Genomic DNA, 18,318 nt, shown 5'->3' with positions numbered 1-18,318 from the left:
GTGTCTCTCTCACGTATGTAGGATAAATTATATATATATATATATATATACTGTGTTGAACAGCAGTGAAAAGTTGACCGTTTTTCCTGTTTAACCTTTTCAAAATTAGATCTAACTTGTTCGCGTATCCGTTTCTGGATCTGCAGGCTGGTACAGAGTTACCTCCCTTTAGGCTTTTTCAAATTTCCCTTGCTTTAACCTAATTTCTTGGTTAAAACTTGTCTAAATTTCTAAATTCTTTCTTAATAAATATCAATTCCACACTTTGGCCTTAAATCAAAGTGTTTCCCTTCACAGATATCCCCTTGGGGTTGTCAGATGAGGGTAGTCTCCCATGCCAACAGAAGCTACCATTCAGAGAGTGGTTTGCTTCTTAGTTGGATACCATGGGTTGACTTCTCGCCATCAGAACCATCTGACCACTGATGAGACACAATAGTGTGGAAACAGGTGTCTGGTCTAGGTACTATAACAATGGTCCTCCTCAGGACTAGATTACCTTGTGATATGTCCCCACAAAGGGACTTTGCTCTGTAAATCTTGGAGGAGGATCTGGTGCTCCCAATAGGCTGTCTGTGAAGGGATACTTATTTCTCTCTCTTTCTCTGCTAAAGGCCCGTCCCGGCCGACCCTGTCCACATTTGACTTATGCTCAAAACGGCGCACCGCGTCGTGCTATGATCGCGAAGCGTTATTTGCAGAAGAATAGCGCGTGTTCTAATTTCTATGACACAGACATAGAACGACGGAAATTTGACCAATCAGAGCAAACCAGAGCGATGACGTCAGCTGCTCGCGGCGCGGCAGTCGAATGCAACTGAACCTTCTTGTCAGGTGACCCGCTTGACTGATACCGCGTTGTGAAAAGAATCGTCGATGTGTGGCCACTCGGCAAATCCCGCGCGACGCACAAAACGGCCTGCGGCGCATAGAGCGTAAAACGGCGGCCAAGTCTGGACAGGGCTTTAGAGATTTAAATCTCGGAAGAAAGTCTGCTGACTTTCAATTGTTTATTTCACAATTTCTGATGTTTTATATCTATATATATATACGACTTGTGTCTGTGTGTCTGTGTGTCTGTGTGTGTGTCTGTGTATCTGTGTATCTGTGTATTCGCCATGCACGGCCAAAGTTCTCGATGGATCTGCTTCAAATTTGGTGGGCTTATTCAGAGAGACCCCGGACACAACCTCATCGATGAGATATTTCAACACGTGCTCTCAGCGCGCAGCGCTGAACCGATTTTGGTTCCACCTCAGCTATTTTGGTTCCACCTCAGCTACCCGGGCCCCCATACCGACACACCAAAGCCAAAGTTCTCGGTGGATCTTTTTCAAATTTGGACACCGTATTCAGCTACACCCCGGACACAATATCATCGATGAGATATTTCAACACGTGCTCTCAGCGCGCAGCGCTGAACCGAATTTGGTTTTTGTGTTCATTTCACCATTATAAGTAACTCTTCCTTATCTTCTCATCTTCTCCATGTTTTCAGCGTTTACCTCCCTTCCTTCGTATGGTGCACTTTTGTATGAAGGGGGCATCTTCGGATATTCCCCGTTCTGTTACTATTTTTAGAAGGTCACCGCAGTGTCCAGAACGTAAATTGGACCCGTAAATTATCCTCACTGTAAAAGTGCAAAGGTCGAATCAATTTATAGCCACGCGAAAAATACACTGTCATCTATCTCTCTATAGATACGGCTTCTCTGTGTTTGTGTGTGTGTGTGTGTGTGTGTGTGTGTGTGTGTCTCTATGTGAGGAACACCTGTGCATTGTTCAGTTCTGTTTGTGATGTGGTCTGGCGGCTTTTGTGTAATTTTGTGTACTGGCCTTCCTTTGAGAAGCCATAACAGTTCAAAAGGGCTTAGAGATAAGCTCTAACTTGCTCAGTCCTGTTTGAGTGGAGTTCGCCTCCAAAGGTGATTAACACGGTTACATTCGTCGACAAGGATGGGACTTGATATGGTCAGGAATGGCATTATGGCCACTGAATCATTTTCGTGCTGTTCCCATTCCACGAATCTGGGAGGGACCTAAGCTTGGCGGGTCCATTGTTCGGACCCGGCGAAGCCGGCGTACGGCTCTAAGTACTTCTTCCCGGCGAAGCCGGCTACCCGGCGAAGCGGGTATTCATTCTAGTATATATATATATATATACTGTTCAAAAAAAGAAACGCATAGTTGCTACTTGCCAAATTTGTTTTATTTTTCGAAAAAATTAACAGAAAATCCAATATTTAGATTATTTGTTTGAAATTTGGTATGGACACAGTTGAATGCACACACAGTTCATTTGCATCTTCAAATCAATCAGTCAATCAATACGATTGGGTGCCGAGGCTGTCAAGTCAGTAGGGGGTGTGACTGCCTTGAGCAGCAACAACTGCCCGGCACCTTCTGGGCATGGACTGGATCAGATGCCGGATATCTTGCTGTGGGATGGTGTCCCACTCCTCCTGAAGTGCCTGCAATAGATCGCGGTGATTTGCCGGCGCTTCTTCTCGCCTGCGCACACGTCTGTCCAATTCATCCCAGAGGTGTTCTATCGGGTTCATGTCTGGCGACATGGATGGCCAGGGAAGCACCTGGACATGGTGGTCGGTGAGGAACTGGGTGGTGAGTCGTGCTGTGTGCGGGCGAGCGTTGTCCTGCTGGAATATGGCATCCTGGTCAGCCAGAAGAGGAAGGGCGTGTGGGCGCAGAATTTCCTCCACGTATCGCTGGGCAGTTATGCGCCCTTGGACGTGCACCAGGGTGCTCCTTCCAGCGGTATTGATCGCCCCCCACACCATGACGCCTCCACCACCATGAACGGGTGCCTCATCCACACAGTTGGGCGCGTAACGTTCGTTTACTCTCCGGTAGACCCTCCTCCGACCATCATGTCGCTGGAGCAGGAAGTTGGACTCGTCGCTGAACCACACGTGTCTCCAGTGATTCCGGACGGTCCAGCGAAGGTGCTGGTTGCCCCACTGCACTCGGTTCTGGCGATGGCGGCGGGTGAGGACAGCTCCTCTGTGAGGTCTGCGATCTCTCAAACCAGCTTCATGCAGGCGGTTCCGCACGGTCTGGTCCGATAATCGGTGTGGCCCGGGGAGAGCCTGGACAGAAGATGAGGCCGACAGGAAACGATTCCGGAGGTGGCGGAGCCGTATGAAGCGGTCGTGAGCAGCAGTTGTTGCCCTTGGTCTTCCCGCTCATGGCAAGTCAGCAACGGAGCCAGTGGCTTGAAACCTGACCCACAGTCTACTGATGGTGCTCTGGGACACGTGGAAGTGCCTGGCGATTGCACTTTGACTTTGGCCTGCTTGTAAACGACCCAATGCAATTTGGCGGTCTTCTCTGCTCAATCGGGCCATCTTTCGTCGCTGAATTGTTGTCTGATTTCTTTGTGGCGAACAATCCGCTTTTATGGGTTTTGGAAGACATGGTGAGAGCTCAATATTCCCCGAGTTTCACGAGATTACACTGAAGCATGACGAGTGGTCATGCCAAATGAGCAATTTTGACATTGTAGCCACTGATAACGCATGCGTCACGTGCAGAGCTCACTTGTGGCAATGGACGAAAGGTCGACGACCAGATAAACATTTTCGGCAGTTTGGTGGATATCCTTGTAGCCATATAACTAAATTAACCAAATATTACAAGCTATGCGTTTCTTTTTTTGAACAGTATATATATATAGAGAGAGAGAGCACACTCACACACACATACACTCACACTCACACACACATACACACACACACTGCATACTCACACATACACACACTCACACACATGTACACACATACTCTCACACACACAAACACACTATACACACACATACACACACACACACACACACACACACACACACACACACACACACACACACACACTCTCTCTCACATGTTTTTCCCCTGCATGCGTGTATTCATGTTTCCAAGCCCTGAGACTTTCGCTGTGAACTTGGGTTCTTTATCGTGCACATGCCTGGACACTGGGGAGAGTCTGCACAAATTTGAATCTGGGAAATAAATCCCTCGCCGAATCGGAATGTGCGGATGGAACCGGCCACGTCGATAACGACCTCTTCCCCATTATGTGCAGTAGATAACGCTCCCTACCTATCACCCGCACACTTTGATGCATCCCTATAAATGTGGTTTTAAAAGGTATAAAGATAAGAAGATTTTTTGTAAAGTGTCTGAGATGTATTTTATTGCAATACAATACCTCAATATTTTAAATGTCAGTTGTAGGACCAAGACTGATATAAGACGGTATCAACTTTTGGTGACTTTTTTTAATTGACCACTTGATTAGTTGATTAATTAATTTGTCGTGTTTTTATTTCTCTGAACATTTGTTTTAACTTATTTTCTTTCTTGCTCGTATGTGTTTGGTTGCGCTAACACGGTTGAGATGGTGATTTTTAAAAATTAAGGGACAAAACTCAGTGTAGCAGGGTAAGACAAAAGTGAAAAGATGCCGTTCCATCGGTTACTTCCCTTTGATTACTTCGTGATATGTGTAAACCGTTCTTTGCCAAGGGCTTGCATAGACGTCGAACAACGAAAGAAAGCATCACTTTGATGTCCGTATAAAGCACTGGATTTGAATCCTTCTACTTATAATAAGTTTTTATTTTTATTGGAGTAATGTTGAATTTTAGCGTTGTAAATTCTGAGCTGACAACCCACTGCAATTGAAGCCTCCAATTTGACAGAACCTGCTCTTGTAAGCATAACAAGTCATTTCAGATACCTTTTAACTTACGGAATGAACTGCACAGGTGCCTTTTTTTCATGGCTATTAAAAGAAAAACATTGGAAAAGCCATTGTTTTGGAAGAATGGGAGAAAACTCTGTATATATTACATATGCATTTTCTGATGATTTTCGTCGATCAAATGGCTAAATTAATTAATTATGCTTAAATTGGGAGCTCATTCCGTCAATCAATTTCACAATCATGTCAACCATCACAGATCTGTTCAGCCTTTTGCAGTGAATGGAAACATCATACTAAATCTCAACAGTCTGGCTGCGTTCTGAGCAGAGTGTTTTTTGTTGTTGTTTGTTTTGTTTTTTAAGTATGAGAAATTATAGTGGTGGTGCAAAATAACAAAAAGACAGACGAAACACTACAACATTATAATTATGCATATGAATACTTGTACTAACTAATAGAATTATTCTGAACTAAGCACTTCACTGCCCCCAAACACTCTCGCCGTTAACATATAAAAGATTCATGCACAAATACAAGAAGTTTGGACACCCAGTGTCGATCGACGTCAATGTCTTTTTTCAAAATACTCGTTGAAACTCCGCATGGAACCACGCGGCTGAAGGCCCTCGCCAAACCTTCATCTGTATAGATTCTCCAAGGAAAAGTTGACGAAAACTCACATCACCACATACATGTATTCAAGCCGACTGTTAGCAGACTTCAGATCGTCTGGACAAGTCTGGGAGAGACAATTGTGCTGGGTCAGTGTCGTCAAAACAGATGTTTTTTATTTTCTAGGTACATCTTTTTTTAAATTTTTTTTTTAATATCTAGAGCAGAGTGTTTTGTTTCTGAATGAAATTTGCGTGTTGACCCTTGTGTCCGCTACGAAATTAGTTCAATATCAAAAATGTCCACTCTGTATAGAAAGTAGCCAGGCCGTTGAATTATAATATGTGTCCAAGTTGAGGGATTGTCTTAAACACGTTTCAGAAATCTGACCAGATGTGTGTAGGCTGAAGGAACTCTCTAAATTGAAGTGTTCCACTTTTCAACACCCTTTCTGTAACCAGTTTTTTTTAACACTGCACATTGCAAACGCTATTTAGTTTTTACCATGTGTGCTAATTTTTGCTAGTAGAACTATAGAGTATACCACACAGTGTTCAAAACTGGTAACAGAAAGGGTGTTCAAAAGTGGAACACTTCAGTTTGGAATATACTATTGAATGTGAGCAAAATGTAACGTCAATGCTGTCTTGGTTTCTGTTTATCACTATTTAGGTAGGACTGAGCCTGCTTATACGACGGGCCAACCGATTCAGTGCTACCACCAAAACGCTGATTCAGCGATTTGTGCCTTTTCCTGCAGTAGGTCAGTTAAACTTTGTTCGTTTTCTTTTGTGTTTGTTTACGCTTCTTCTGGATTGTTTGTTGTTTCCTTAGGTGTGAGTACTGTTTTGCTACTTTCTTTCTTCATTCATTCCTTCTTTCTGTCCTTTTTCTGTACTTAATTGTTGAATATCAGGTAAAATTGATTGAAGGTATGGTACCTTCTCCCCCCCGCGGGTTAGGGGGAAGAATTTACCCGATGCTCCCCAGCATGTCGTAAGAGGCGACTAACGGATTCTGTTTCTCTTTTTACCCTTGTTAAGTGTTTCTTGTATAGAATAATGGTCAATTTTTGTAAAGATTTTAGTCAAGCAGCATGTAAGAAATGTTAAGTCCTTTGTACTGGAAACTTGCATTCTCTCAGTATATTGTACTACGTTGCAAGCCCCTGGAGCAAATTTTTGATTAGTGCTTTTGTGAACAAGAAACAATTGACAAGTGGCTCTATCCCATCTCCCCCCTTTCCCCGTCGCGATATAACCTTCGTGGTTGAAAACGATGTTAAACACCAAATAAAGAAAGAAAGATGGTACCTTCTGATGCCCCAAACCATGTAACGGTTGATAGGAGATATCTGGAAACGTGCACATTTCTATTCAGGGGTAAGAACATGTACAACATTCGAGCTTGGGGAAATCACCTGCGTAAAGCTCATCTACTTTTTCCAGTAGCATTGACCTGTCAGTTAAAACACAACAAAATATAGGCTACATGAAATGGTTTTTTGAACATTTCAGACAATTCAGTTGATAAATTGCATGTTAGAGATGCATTTCTATCTTCGTAGTTGGCGTGCATGAACTTCAGAGTATGCATTATCATGCTTGTTTTTCGACCAACGCCGAAACAACTGAATTACCAACGTATGCCATTTTAAATTTTGTATTTTTTATCTCAACCCTTTGATTAATGTCTTATCAGATTTGATGTACTAATTGCACTGGATTGTGGGCTTTGAATTTACAACTCTAAAGTTCATTATTACCGATCTTGGATTACTAAATACTTAGCGCGACCACTGGGCTTTTTCTTTGAAGTCAAATGATGTAACTCTTCACCTCGCGGGAAGAATGTCCAAATCGGATATGAGGTACTGTGACGTCACAGAACATTATTTTTCAAACTTCTTTCAATTGAAGATAATGGCGCTAATATGTGTAGCTTTCATGCATAATTGTAGCCAACCAAGCGTCCGAAGAAAAACAACGACCTCCGTGTCACGTGAAGTATACACAGTACCTCAGCCTTTGAAATAAGCCATTCGGCTATGGAGAAGAAAGAAAAATCAGTGCTTTCGGTTTTTCGGCGACCTTATTTTCTTCCCGACTCGTTTTGGCCAATAAAAAGCCACATGCGCCAGGGTAAAAAGAAAGACTTTAATCTTAAAAAAAAAAATATATATATAAAAAAAAAGTTTTGGATGTAAGACCTAGGTAGATCTACCTATGACGATTTTTTAATTTTTTTTATTTCTCGGAGATTGCATCCCATCTGAACAAATATCTTTAACGATACAAAATGTTACCCAAAGAACGACTCGTTATGTAAGTATGCGATCCTGAAAGCAATCCACTGGATCTTTGCTGAAAAACAGCGCTTGTTATCATGGTACCCCTCAAAATGGACGCAAAAACCACCCGTTTTCGACCTTTAAGCTAAAGTAAAGGACACCTGCATCAGTAGGAATGGCGTAACACACGAAATACGCAAGACAGCGAAACAAAGCAACCTGTTCTGGATAGATAAATGATTGGACTTTCTCCTCGTAAGTTGCCAAATTGTGCCTACTCTGAATGCATGATTTGGCTCGGGTACGAAAATGGGTGCAATAATATTTTCACTAAGTTAAGACTTTGCCTGATGTTGTTTTCAGCGATGGCAAGCACGTGTAACGTGGTCTTGATGCGCAACAGCGAGCTGGTGGAGGGTATAGAGGTATTTGACAAGGACAACAACGTCATCGGATCCTCCAGGGCGGCGGCCAAGAAGGTCAGGAATAACATTATAGAGATCTGACCCCCCCTACACACACGCACGCACACACGCACACACACACGCACACACACACACACACACACGCACGCACGCACGCACGCACGCACGCACGCACGCACGCACGCACGCACACACACACACACACACACACACACACACACACACACACACACACACACACACACACACACACACACTACCTCTAAATGATGACCGAAAATCAAGATTTAGTTATGTTCAGTGTCTGTTCACTGAAAGATATTGATAGCGCACTGTTGGGTATTTATTCCTGTAACGATTTAACGGTATTGCCAGTGAAATAAACAGCGCATATTGAAAAAATGTATAAGTTTGTCAGATGGTTTTTTATTTATTTATTTTTTTGGTATTATCATGTCACGTTTATTTATTTATTTATTTATTCTATTTAAGAAAACACCCAACCTATTGACTATTAAATTTGTCAGATGCTGTCTTGACAGGTGTTTGTGTGTTTGTGCAGGCTCTAGAGGAAACGGCCCTGACACGTATGATCCTGCCTGCACCTATACTGCTCATACCCCCCGTCGTCATGAACTACCTGGAAAAGTCAGTACACCACTGCACACACAGACAAACACACACCAAAGAACCTAAAAATAACAACTACGAATGAGCGCGTTCATACTTAAAACCTAAAAGTATTTCACTTAGTCACTTATGTTCAAGGGTTGAACTACTTTCGACGGTTGTGTATAGCAACAGGTTGAGTTATCTGTATTTGTGTGGTTGGGATCGTAACGATTCATTTTACCAGCGCAAGCAACCATAATCATTGCATTGCCTTCAGGGGGAGCCTTTCCCTCCAAACCTACAAGTAGTGAGATCATATTTTTACGTTGTTCGGCCGATTCTATACCTGAAGTGTATACACATACTTTTGAAGACTATAAAAGGCAGTCGATTTTTCGTAAGTTCTGCAAAGATTTTGGTTTCTTTTTCGTTTTCAGAACCCGGTTTTTACGCACGTATCCCAAGATGCATCTTCCCTTGAACGCAATGGTGTGTACGATTGCTTTTGGGTGTGCACTTCCGGTGGCCATCGCCCTCTTCCCGCAGATCTCCAGTGTAAGTCATTCCTATTTTGAAACACAATTGTTGCCATTGTCGTGACAACTAGCTCTTATGTCAATCGAACAAGCCCTCTGTGGCTGTCTTCTTCGACACACCAGCATTGGGTTTGTCTCGTCAAAGTATCGAAATACGATCATGATAATCGGAGACGAGAGATGATGCATGCGTGTCTTCGTGTTTTCCAAGCCCTGAGACTTGGTCGCTATCAGCGTGGGTTCAATCCCCACGTTCGGCGAGAGATTTATTTCTCGGAGTCAACTTTGTGCAGACTCTCATTGGTGTCCGAACACCCCCGTGTGCACACATGCGCACGAAAAAGATCCCACGTTCACAGCGAAAGTCTCAGGGCTTGGAAAACACGAAGACACGCATGCATCATCTCTCGTCTCCGATTATCATGATCGTATTTCGATACTTTGACGAGACAAACCCAATGCTGGTGTGTGAAAGAAGACAGCCACAGCGGGCTTGTTCGAATCAAAGTATCACACCATATCTTTAACGTATTACCAATACCTGTCCCAATATAGACCAGTTGGTCTAAGAGGACGTTAAACCCTGATAAACCCCCCTTATGTCAAGTTTCTCCTTGTATTTTACGTGTCATCGTTTTTGCCATGCAGTTCTGAAATCTGTCATCTGCGTGCACCATCCTCCCTCGTGCATCATCCACCCGATCTCGCCGCATAAGGATTTTTATTACAAAGCTGCAGTTTTTTTTAAAATGTATATTTACAATTGAGACTATTTTTGTTTTCTTGGTTCGTTGTTTTCTATAGTTGTTAGCTCGCTCGCTCGCTCTCTCTCTCTCTCTCTCTCTCTCTCTCTCTCTCTCTCTCTCTCTCTCTCTCTCTCTCTCTCTCTCTCTCTCTCTCTCTCTCTCTCTCTCTCTCTCTCTCTCTCTCTCTCTCTCTCTCTCTCTCTCTCTCTCTCTCTCTCTCTCTCTCTCTCTCTTTTGTTGTTGTTGTTGTTGTCACATTAAGCGCTTTTTACATTTAGTCAATTTTTGACTAAATGTTTTAACATAGAGGGGGAATCGAGACGAGGGTCGTGGTGTATGTGTGTGTGTCTGTCTGTGCGTGTGTGTGTGTGTAGAGCGATTCAGACCAAACTACTGGACCGATCTTTATGAAATTTGACATGAGAGTTCCTGGGAATGATATCCCCCGATGTTTTTTTTTCATTTTTTCGATAAATACTTTTGATGACGTCATATCCGGCTTTTTGTAAAAGTTGAGGCGGCACTGTCACACCCTCATTTTTCAATCAAATTGATTGAAATTTTTGTAAAGCAATCTTCGACGAAGGCCGGACTTCGGTATTGCATTTGAGCTTGGTGGCTTAAAAGTTAAATAATGACTTTGGTCATTAAAAATCTGAAAATTAAATTTTTTTTTTTTTATATAAAACGATCCAAATTTACATTCATCTTATTCTACATCATTTCCTGATTCCAAAGACATATAAATATATATATATATATACGACTAGTGTCTGTGTGTCTGTTCGCGATGCACGGCCAAAGTTCTCGGTCGATCTTTTTCAAATTTGGAGACCGTATTCAGCTACACCCCGGACACAACCTCTCATCGATGAAATATTTCAATACGTGCTCTCAGCGCTGAACGATTTTGGTTTTTCTGTAGATCCACTATATCCATTCCCAGTAACTCTTCCTTATCTTCTCCAGTGTTTTGTTTTGCGCGTTTATCTCCCTTCCTTCGTGTGGCGTCAATCCATATTCCCGTTACTACGTTACTATTTTTAGAAGGTCACTGCACGTTACTATTTTTAGATCTCCCTTCGTGTGGCGTCAATCCATATTCCCGTTACTACGTTACTATTTTAAGAAGGTCACTGCACGTTACTATTTTTAGATCTTCCTTCCTTCGTGCGCCGGCAAAGCCGGGTCCCAGGCGCAGCCTGGTATTCGGCTCTACTTCTTCCCGGCGAAGCCGGTACGCGGCAAAGCGGGTAATCATCTAGTATGTTATATTTGGATTAAAAACAAGCTCTGAAAATTAAAAATATAAAAATTATGATCAATATTAAATTTCCGAAATCGATTTAAAAACAATTTCATCTTATTCCTTGTCGGTTCCTGATTCCAAAAACATATAGATATGATATGTTTGGATTAAAAACACGCTCAGAAAGTTAAAACGAAGAGAGGTACAGAAAAGCGTGCTATGCAGCACAGCGCGAAACCACTACTGCGCTGAACAGGCTCGTCACTTTCACTCCGTTTTGCACAAGCGGCGGACTACGGTCATTGTGAAAACATGCAGTGCGTTCAGTTTCATTCTGTGAGTTTCACAGCTTGACTAAATGTAGTAATTTCGCCTTTCGCGACTTGTTGATTTATCTACATATTTTATTCGTTCGGTCATCAGAATAAATGTCTGCAACTTTTGTTTGTGTTAATTGAGTAGACCGGATAAACCCATGAACTATCACTATCAGTCTGCGCATTTGAACTCACACACACACACGCATAAAAATCACAAAAACGCATAAAACTTTGGTCGACTAATCGTTTTGGATAGTCATGTGGTCGTTATTCCGCGCGCGTTTTCTCCAAATGTGCAGATCCGATTTTTGTTTATTTTGTCTGACTTTGTTTTGCTTTGCTTTTTGTTGTTATCGTTATTCGATTTTGTTTTCCATTTTCTTTTCTTTTTATTCTTCTCCTTTATGTTAACGGTTCTTTTTTTTGTGATCATGTTTACGTGATGGGTGTCCTTGCGGTGTCATGTTGTTGTGTCTTATTTTTTCTCTCTCTTGGTGCATTGAATGCAGTGTCTCAGTACATGAAGACGTCCCACCTCTCACCTCTCCTAGCATATAACCACGTCATTTCCCAAATAGACACCAGTTCTGGGGACAGAAAAACCAAGTTCGCATAGCATCACATTTTGCTCTTTCTTCTCGCTAACGTGTCTAAATAAACAAGTCTCCAATTTCCCCAAGACATACACAGTTTAGGGGTTAGAATATTATACTAGAGTTGAAAAAAGACGTCGGGTCGGATGGTCTTACATGACAGGTTGAAAACCGTGACTTGGGACCGAAATTGAGTGGTCTTTGGTCGCGTTGGACAGTTGGTCTTTATGGAAAGGTTATTTATATAGTAAAACCGTCGGGGATCGTTTGGGGTGGTCGTTATGGGCAGTCGGTATTTAAGAACAGATGGTCTCCAGGGCAGGTTCGACTATACCACACACCAGGATTACCTGCAGATTTAATATTTTTAATACTAATAGTGTATGGCAAAGAGAATAAAAAAAACAAGAATGGTAAGATACTGGAACGTTTAATATATGACAAAATAAAACAATCACAACTGCGTACGCGTCGACCAATTAATGTTCTTTAAAGTGAACAGACAAACGCTTACGGTACAGATACAAAAAAAAGAAGAAGAGCATAGCTTCGAAAGCGAAGCTGATGCTCAGTCTCTAGCGAGAATGATGGTCAAAGTCATGAAGAATGACGAACATTATAAGATGTTTGATGGGTTGTTGACAGACCAGCTTTTTTGTCTGTCCGAGGGGGAGCATATCGTCTTTTGTTTCATATTTATTGACCAAGGCCGAAGGCCGCGGTCAATAAATATGAAACAGAAGTCCATATGCCCCCCGAGGACCGACAAAAAAGCTGGTCTGTCAACAAACCACCAAACATCGTTTTTGTCATCATTTTGGTAGTGAGAAAATAAGTGCACAATCAACCCAGGGAGCCATGCTTTGAAACATGGGTTCCGTGCTGATAACCACTGGCAATCAACGATAGCCGTGGAGCGAGGATTATCAGAATGAGCTGGCGTGTGAAAGCAACTTTCTGTGTTTTTGAGTTCATTAAATGTTGGGATGAATATGTCAGGTTTGAGGATGCACAGTTCTGTAGGTTCATCTCGGTATTCCACCCCCTCGGCTGTCTGTTGTAAATATTAAGCTGAGTGATCGAATGTGGAAGCTACGTTGGGTCAAAGGTCACAGAAGATTTGCGTCGTGCAGCGAAGGAAAAGAATCGCGATCTTGTTTCCGACTCAGTACCTCTTTGTTTTTCATTAGACCTGTCATTCTGCTTGCTCGGCTTTGTTAGATGTTTGCATATCTTGTTGCTATTTTCTTTGCTTTTAATATTGTTTCTTATTTGTGCTTCGTTTATCGATACAACGTCTTGTGCACGGTGTGTGTCAGGGGTCGTTTTACTTGAACTTGACGTTCGTGTTTCTCCGAACGTCTGTGTATCGAAACACAGATACACGCACTCCATGACTCTGTAAGAAGACAAAACATATCGCTAGGTTTCATTTGTTTTTGATGAATGTATGACCTTTCATGAAGTAGTTTTGTTTTTTGTTTACTTTTGCCAGTTTGCCAGTTCGTTTTTGGAACTTTGCAAAGCAGTGTCGTGTCGTCTGTTTAGGTCTGGGGAAACACCAATGAAAAGAGCCGAAGAATCCCCTAGCGTTTCTATTGGGTTTGCTTTTGATTATCCATGTATAACCTGCTTCTTGCAACTATGGTAACCGGGGATTTATTGCCTGGGGAACATGAGATTTATTCCCCAGGTGCTTGTGAATGAAAACTCGTGAAAATGATGACAAAAGTGTTTGTCTGTCTGTCCACTTTAAAAATAATTTTATTTTGTCATCAATTAATCGTTCCACCAATAACTTACCATACTTGCTTTTCTATTCTCTTTGTCAAACACCTTTTAAAATGTTCATCTTCAGGTATTATTATTCCAACCTCTTCTTGGTTTTTGATTCTAAATATTGGAGTGTTAGCAGTCTATCTGTTTAGGATTTGTACGACGACAAAGATGCCTTTGTATCGGAACAACTATACGACAAAGATGCCTTAGTATCGGAACAACTATACGACAAAGATGCCTTTGTATCGGAACAACTATACGACAAAGATGCCTTAGTATCGGAACAACTTTCGCATTTTGGTAAACTGGCTCCTGCACAAAAGCTGTGGACAACTAAACTTATTCGACATTGATGTCGGTACTACCGCAGACGTTCACTACAACTGCGCATTTCCAATAAGTTTTTTGTTTTGTTTGTTTTTCTGTTGTAGTCTTTCGTTTTCCACAAGGGGCCTTTCTTTGTTTTTCCTCTTCTTCTTCTTGGTGTTTTCTTTCTTCTTATTTTGCTTGTTTTGTATGCCTTGGGTGTCCTCGCGATGTGTTTTTGTTGCTGTAATGTGTCTGTTTGTGCTCTGTGTCGGTGCACCCAGCCAATGTCTCGGTAAATAAAGAGGTCCTTCGCCGAGCATTCCGTTCTTTCTTCTTGCTAACCTGTCGCCATTTAACGATGTCGTCGCCTGGAACCCCCACCCCGAATTCCCACCACTTCTCCGATTCCTCGCTCATTCCCCAGAATTAACCATTCATTTCAAGCTTTCTCTTTGTGCGAGCCTTAATCGCCCCTACGAGGTGAAGAGAGAAATGTAATGGGGCGGTGCTATGCTTTTTTCTCCCCCTCCTATATTACCACGCCTCTCAACCTTCCTTTCGTCTGTGTAATGATGGGGCCAGCAAATGATTTGATTCTGACACACCGACACGCAATGCGCGTTGGTTGGGGAGAGATTCGGGCGGCGATAGCGCGTTCATTTTCATCAAGGCTTTTTATCCCGAGATGGTTTACGCGCCGTTTTATACCTCACTACTTAACGGCCTGTGTTTGTGGCCCCGGCTTTTATTCCTGTGGTAAGGAGCGAGAGTTAGCAGACTAAAGCCGTGTTCACATTGACACCATGCCACCTTCCAGTGAGAGCTTTTGAGCCTCGCGAAGGTGTACAATTTTGTATTGGTGGGATGGGCGAGGATGTATCAGAAACTCTAAGAGGACATTTTATAAAAGAAAATCTGCTTTTAAATTACGTTGTTCCTGGTTTAAACCGGTATGCTGATGTTCTAAAATGGTTAGCTCAACCGTTGTTCTGATCAACTGTGTTGATCACCGTAGCGTTTCCATCAAGCGCCAGCCCCAGATGGTCAATGGCGCCTTCCGTCTGGCAAGGAAGTTTACCAGTGCTGCAGGACGGAACAGCTTCCTGAATGTTAAACGCATTGGAGAGTTTCTGTGGCCCCTGTCGGGACATTGTTGTATAGGCACCATTTGAGTGCTGTAAGGTGTCTTGGGGATCGTGTGTTCCTGTGTCACAAGGGCAGCGTAGTCACATGTGTGGAAGAGCTTGAGGCGATGCTTGTGGCAGAGCATGCCGACGATGATAGTCGGTGGACATCTTTCTTAGCACAAATTCGTCAACTTTTGCTCAACTTATATACAAAATCGGTGATACAACTTCACAATCAAAACAGGTGCCGTCTAGAGACAAATAGCATTTGAAAGTGAAAAGATAATGGTCGTTTGCCATTGGTCTAGTATGCCACCAATCTTTGAACGCTTTCTCTGCGAATTGTGGAGGTAAGATATTTTTTTTATACAACTTTGTCATGTGGAAAGATTTTCCGACCAGCTACTTTTGAGTGTGTTTTCCAGTTTTCAGTGTCCTGGCAGAAGATTGGTTGCGAGGCGAACCGAAGAAAGAGAGACCCAGAGGGGTACACTGATCTGGATTTAGCTTCCAGTGCACGAGTGTGCCTTCAAAACCTCGGTGACATAAACGCATTTAAACTGGTGGGTTTATTTTAGTTGGGTAGTTTTCACTCGGATGTGAAGTCGGCAAAATGTCGTTTTGAAAAAGGTTGACATTTGGGCGCCATGTTCACAAGTACAACTTCTCGGTGATTTTTTCCTGGCCAACTTTCGGGCGTTTTTCGTGCGTCTGCTCACCGACGAAACTCGTCCAGAAGTAAGGTTCAAGACGTTCATGGCCTCTTCGTTCGGACAAAATCGTCATAAATTGGTTTCAAAGCGTCCATGTGAACGGCGCTTAACCAGACGGCTTAGAGCTACGGGCGTCTCTCACCCAATGGCGCACTGGATGCCTTGTTTGTTCTCATCGGACTTACTAATTGCGCATCATAGCCTGAATTCTTCCTCTTTATCCTCGACTATAAACCGCTGGGAGACAAATATCAGGTCCCCTTTGCTGATGGCTTGCATGTGTGTGGTGTGGTAGCTTTACGATCCCGTGCTATTGCTGGTTTACTTTTGTGAGGCAAAAAGTGTTTGCCTATATGCGGCTCATGAACAGCATGTTGGCTTCTTTGGGGGTTATGATATACGCTGTTTAGATGAATTGGGTTTGCGGAGGTGTAAGTGTTATGACGCATGCTGGTTATGGATAGAATGTCTCTTGCTTTGTCTTTGGTGTAATCTGCGCTGTTTTGCCAGTGCGTGTTAAGATCGTTTTGTGCGGCCGTAGACAGAGTCGTATTCTACGCGACATAATCATGAAGCGTATTGGAATCTGTTAGATAGTGTTATGATGAATGCAGCCAATGTCTTGCTTGAGAGGTTCTTTTTGTGCGGTGAATAGTGTTATGGTCTGCGCTACATTTTCCCTGGATAGCTGCATGAATTTCTTTTCGCCCATCATGCGTTCACTTTACGCCTCTTGCCCTTTAACATGTTTTGATGAAAAGGGTGCTGCCATATATTCCGAATAATGTGTTTGTTTCGTTTTCATGTCCTTTTGATCTGTCTTTTTATCGTTCCTGTTTTGATCCTGTGTGTTTCACGAACATCTTTTGTTATTTGTATCCGAATTTGAGGCACAGACCAAGAATTATTCTTTAGTCTTTTAACGTCGCTGCGATCGTTCACCTTTGTATCTGTCTCTGCATGGGGGTTCTTTCGTCTTTGTTTCTGTCTCATGTGCACCATTTTGTGTCTTTGTTTTATTCGCGCCTTCTGTTTGTTTTCTATATGAATAGCTGGCACCTTATTGTGTCTGTCTCTTGACGTTTTACGCACTTTTGTGTCTGTCTCTCTTACGCTGTTTTTCGCACTTTTGTGTCTGTCTCTCTTAAGTACTTGTCTCTCTTAAACTCTTTGTCCTTAATTGTGTCCGAGTTGCACCTTTGATCCTTGTTTTGTGTGTCAGTGGTACCTGTGGTTTCTATGTTTGCTTTACGAACACATGTCAATAACTGTCTCTGTTTGTCGCACCTTTGTCTAAGATGCAATAATAGTACTAACACATTTCCTCTGTTTGTCTGTCTGTCTGTTTACCTGTCTCTCTCTGGCATTGATTTTTCTGTGTCAGTGCCATTGGCATTCTTTGAATTTGTGTCTCACTGTAGCCTACTGTCATGGAGCCATTCTCTCTCTGGCGTCTCTGCAAATGCAGCAGTTACATATTTCTCACATGTTGGACACGCATAGTTCCATGAAAACAATATATTGTCAGTTTTGTGCTCTTAAACAATCCTTCTTTTTCTGTCGCCCAATTAGCTAAACAGCTTACCTCCTAACGTTTGGAGTAATGGTCTAATTACCACATTGTTGCAAGCTACCCGCCGCGCATGAGATGTCTGCGTCTCTTGCTCATTCTGACTTTGAGCAGAGTTCTACGCGACTGTTAATAGTTGCCGGCATGTTCTTCCAGGACATTCCTTTAAGTTTAACAAGTTTGCAGCATGTTCTTTAAGGAAAACAAAGCACAGGAAAACACCCCAAAAAGTGCCAACTGAGGTTCAGTTTTGGTTTGTCGGAATGTTGTGAATATATCCCTCTCTAGGAATTCTACAAGGCCTCAGATGGTTTTCTGAACGAGAATGTAGATGATGCCAAAATAGGACTCTAAACGGGAATGGACAGTTACAAAAATAGGATTGTAATCGCGGTTGTAAGTACAGTCCGGAACAGATAGAATAAAACAGCGAGGACGTCTAAGAAAGGAGTCAGACTTTGAATAGGACTTTTTGTTTTTGTTTATAAACTTGTATTGGAAGCGAAACCGACAGATACTGAAAAAGAACGAAACTTTAAGAATGTTACTGGACCGAGACAGGCTCAGAATTTGACTTTAAAGAAAGTTCCAGATAAGACTGTATATATATCGCTTAGATATACTTTAGTGAGCTTGGTGCTAAGTCTAAGGTGTTCCCAGAATAAACTCTGGATGGACAAATAAAACGTTTCTCTGTTATATTTGGAAAATATGT

The 18,318-nt window shown here is 42.4% G+C and overlaps 1 protein-coding gene across 1 annotated transcript in view; it reads left to right on the top strand.

Moving 5' to 3' along the window:
• LOC138982011 (sideroflexin-5-like) overlaps window positions 1–18,318 on the top strand; it is a 35,391-nt gene that overhangs the window by 7,096 nt on the left and 9,977 nt on the right. Inside the window, exons 8-11 of the mRNA XM_070355212.1 lie at window positions 6,007–6,097; window positions 7,988–8,103; window positions 8,612–8,697; window positions 9,099–9,216. Of these exons, the coding sequence (XP_070211313.1) occupies window positions 6,007–6,097; window positions 7,988–8,103; window positions 8,612–8,697; window positions 9,099–9,216 (411 nt within the window). The remainder of the gene's footprint in view (window positions 1–6,006; window positions 6,098–7,987; window positions 8,104–8,611; window positions 8,698–9,098; window positions 9,217–18,318) is intronic.

The sequence above is a fragment of the Littorina saxatilis genome, linkage group LG12 (assembly GCF_037325665.1).
Source record: "Littorina saxatilis isolate snail1 linkage group LG12, US_GU_Lsax_2.0, whole genome shotgun sequence".
NCBI classification, from domain to species: domain Eukaryota; kingdom Metazoa; phylum Mollusca; class Gastropoda; order Littorinimorpha; family Littorinidae; genus Littorina; species Littorina saxatilis.
The sequence above is the reverse complement of the archived record's forward strand: the minus strand, read 5'-3'. Positions and strand labels throughout refer to the sequence as shown.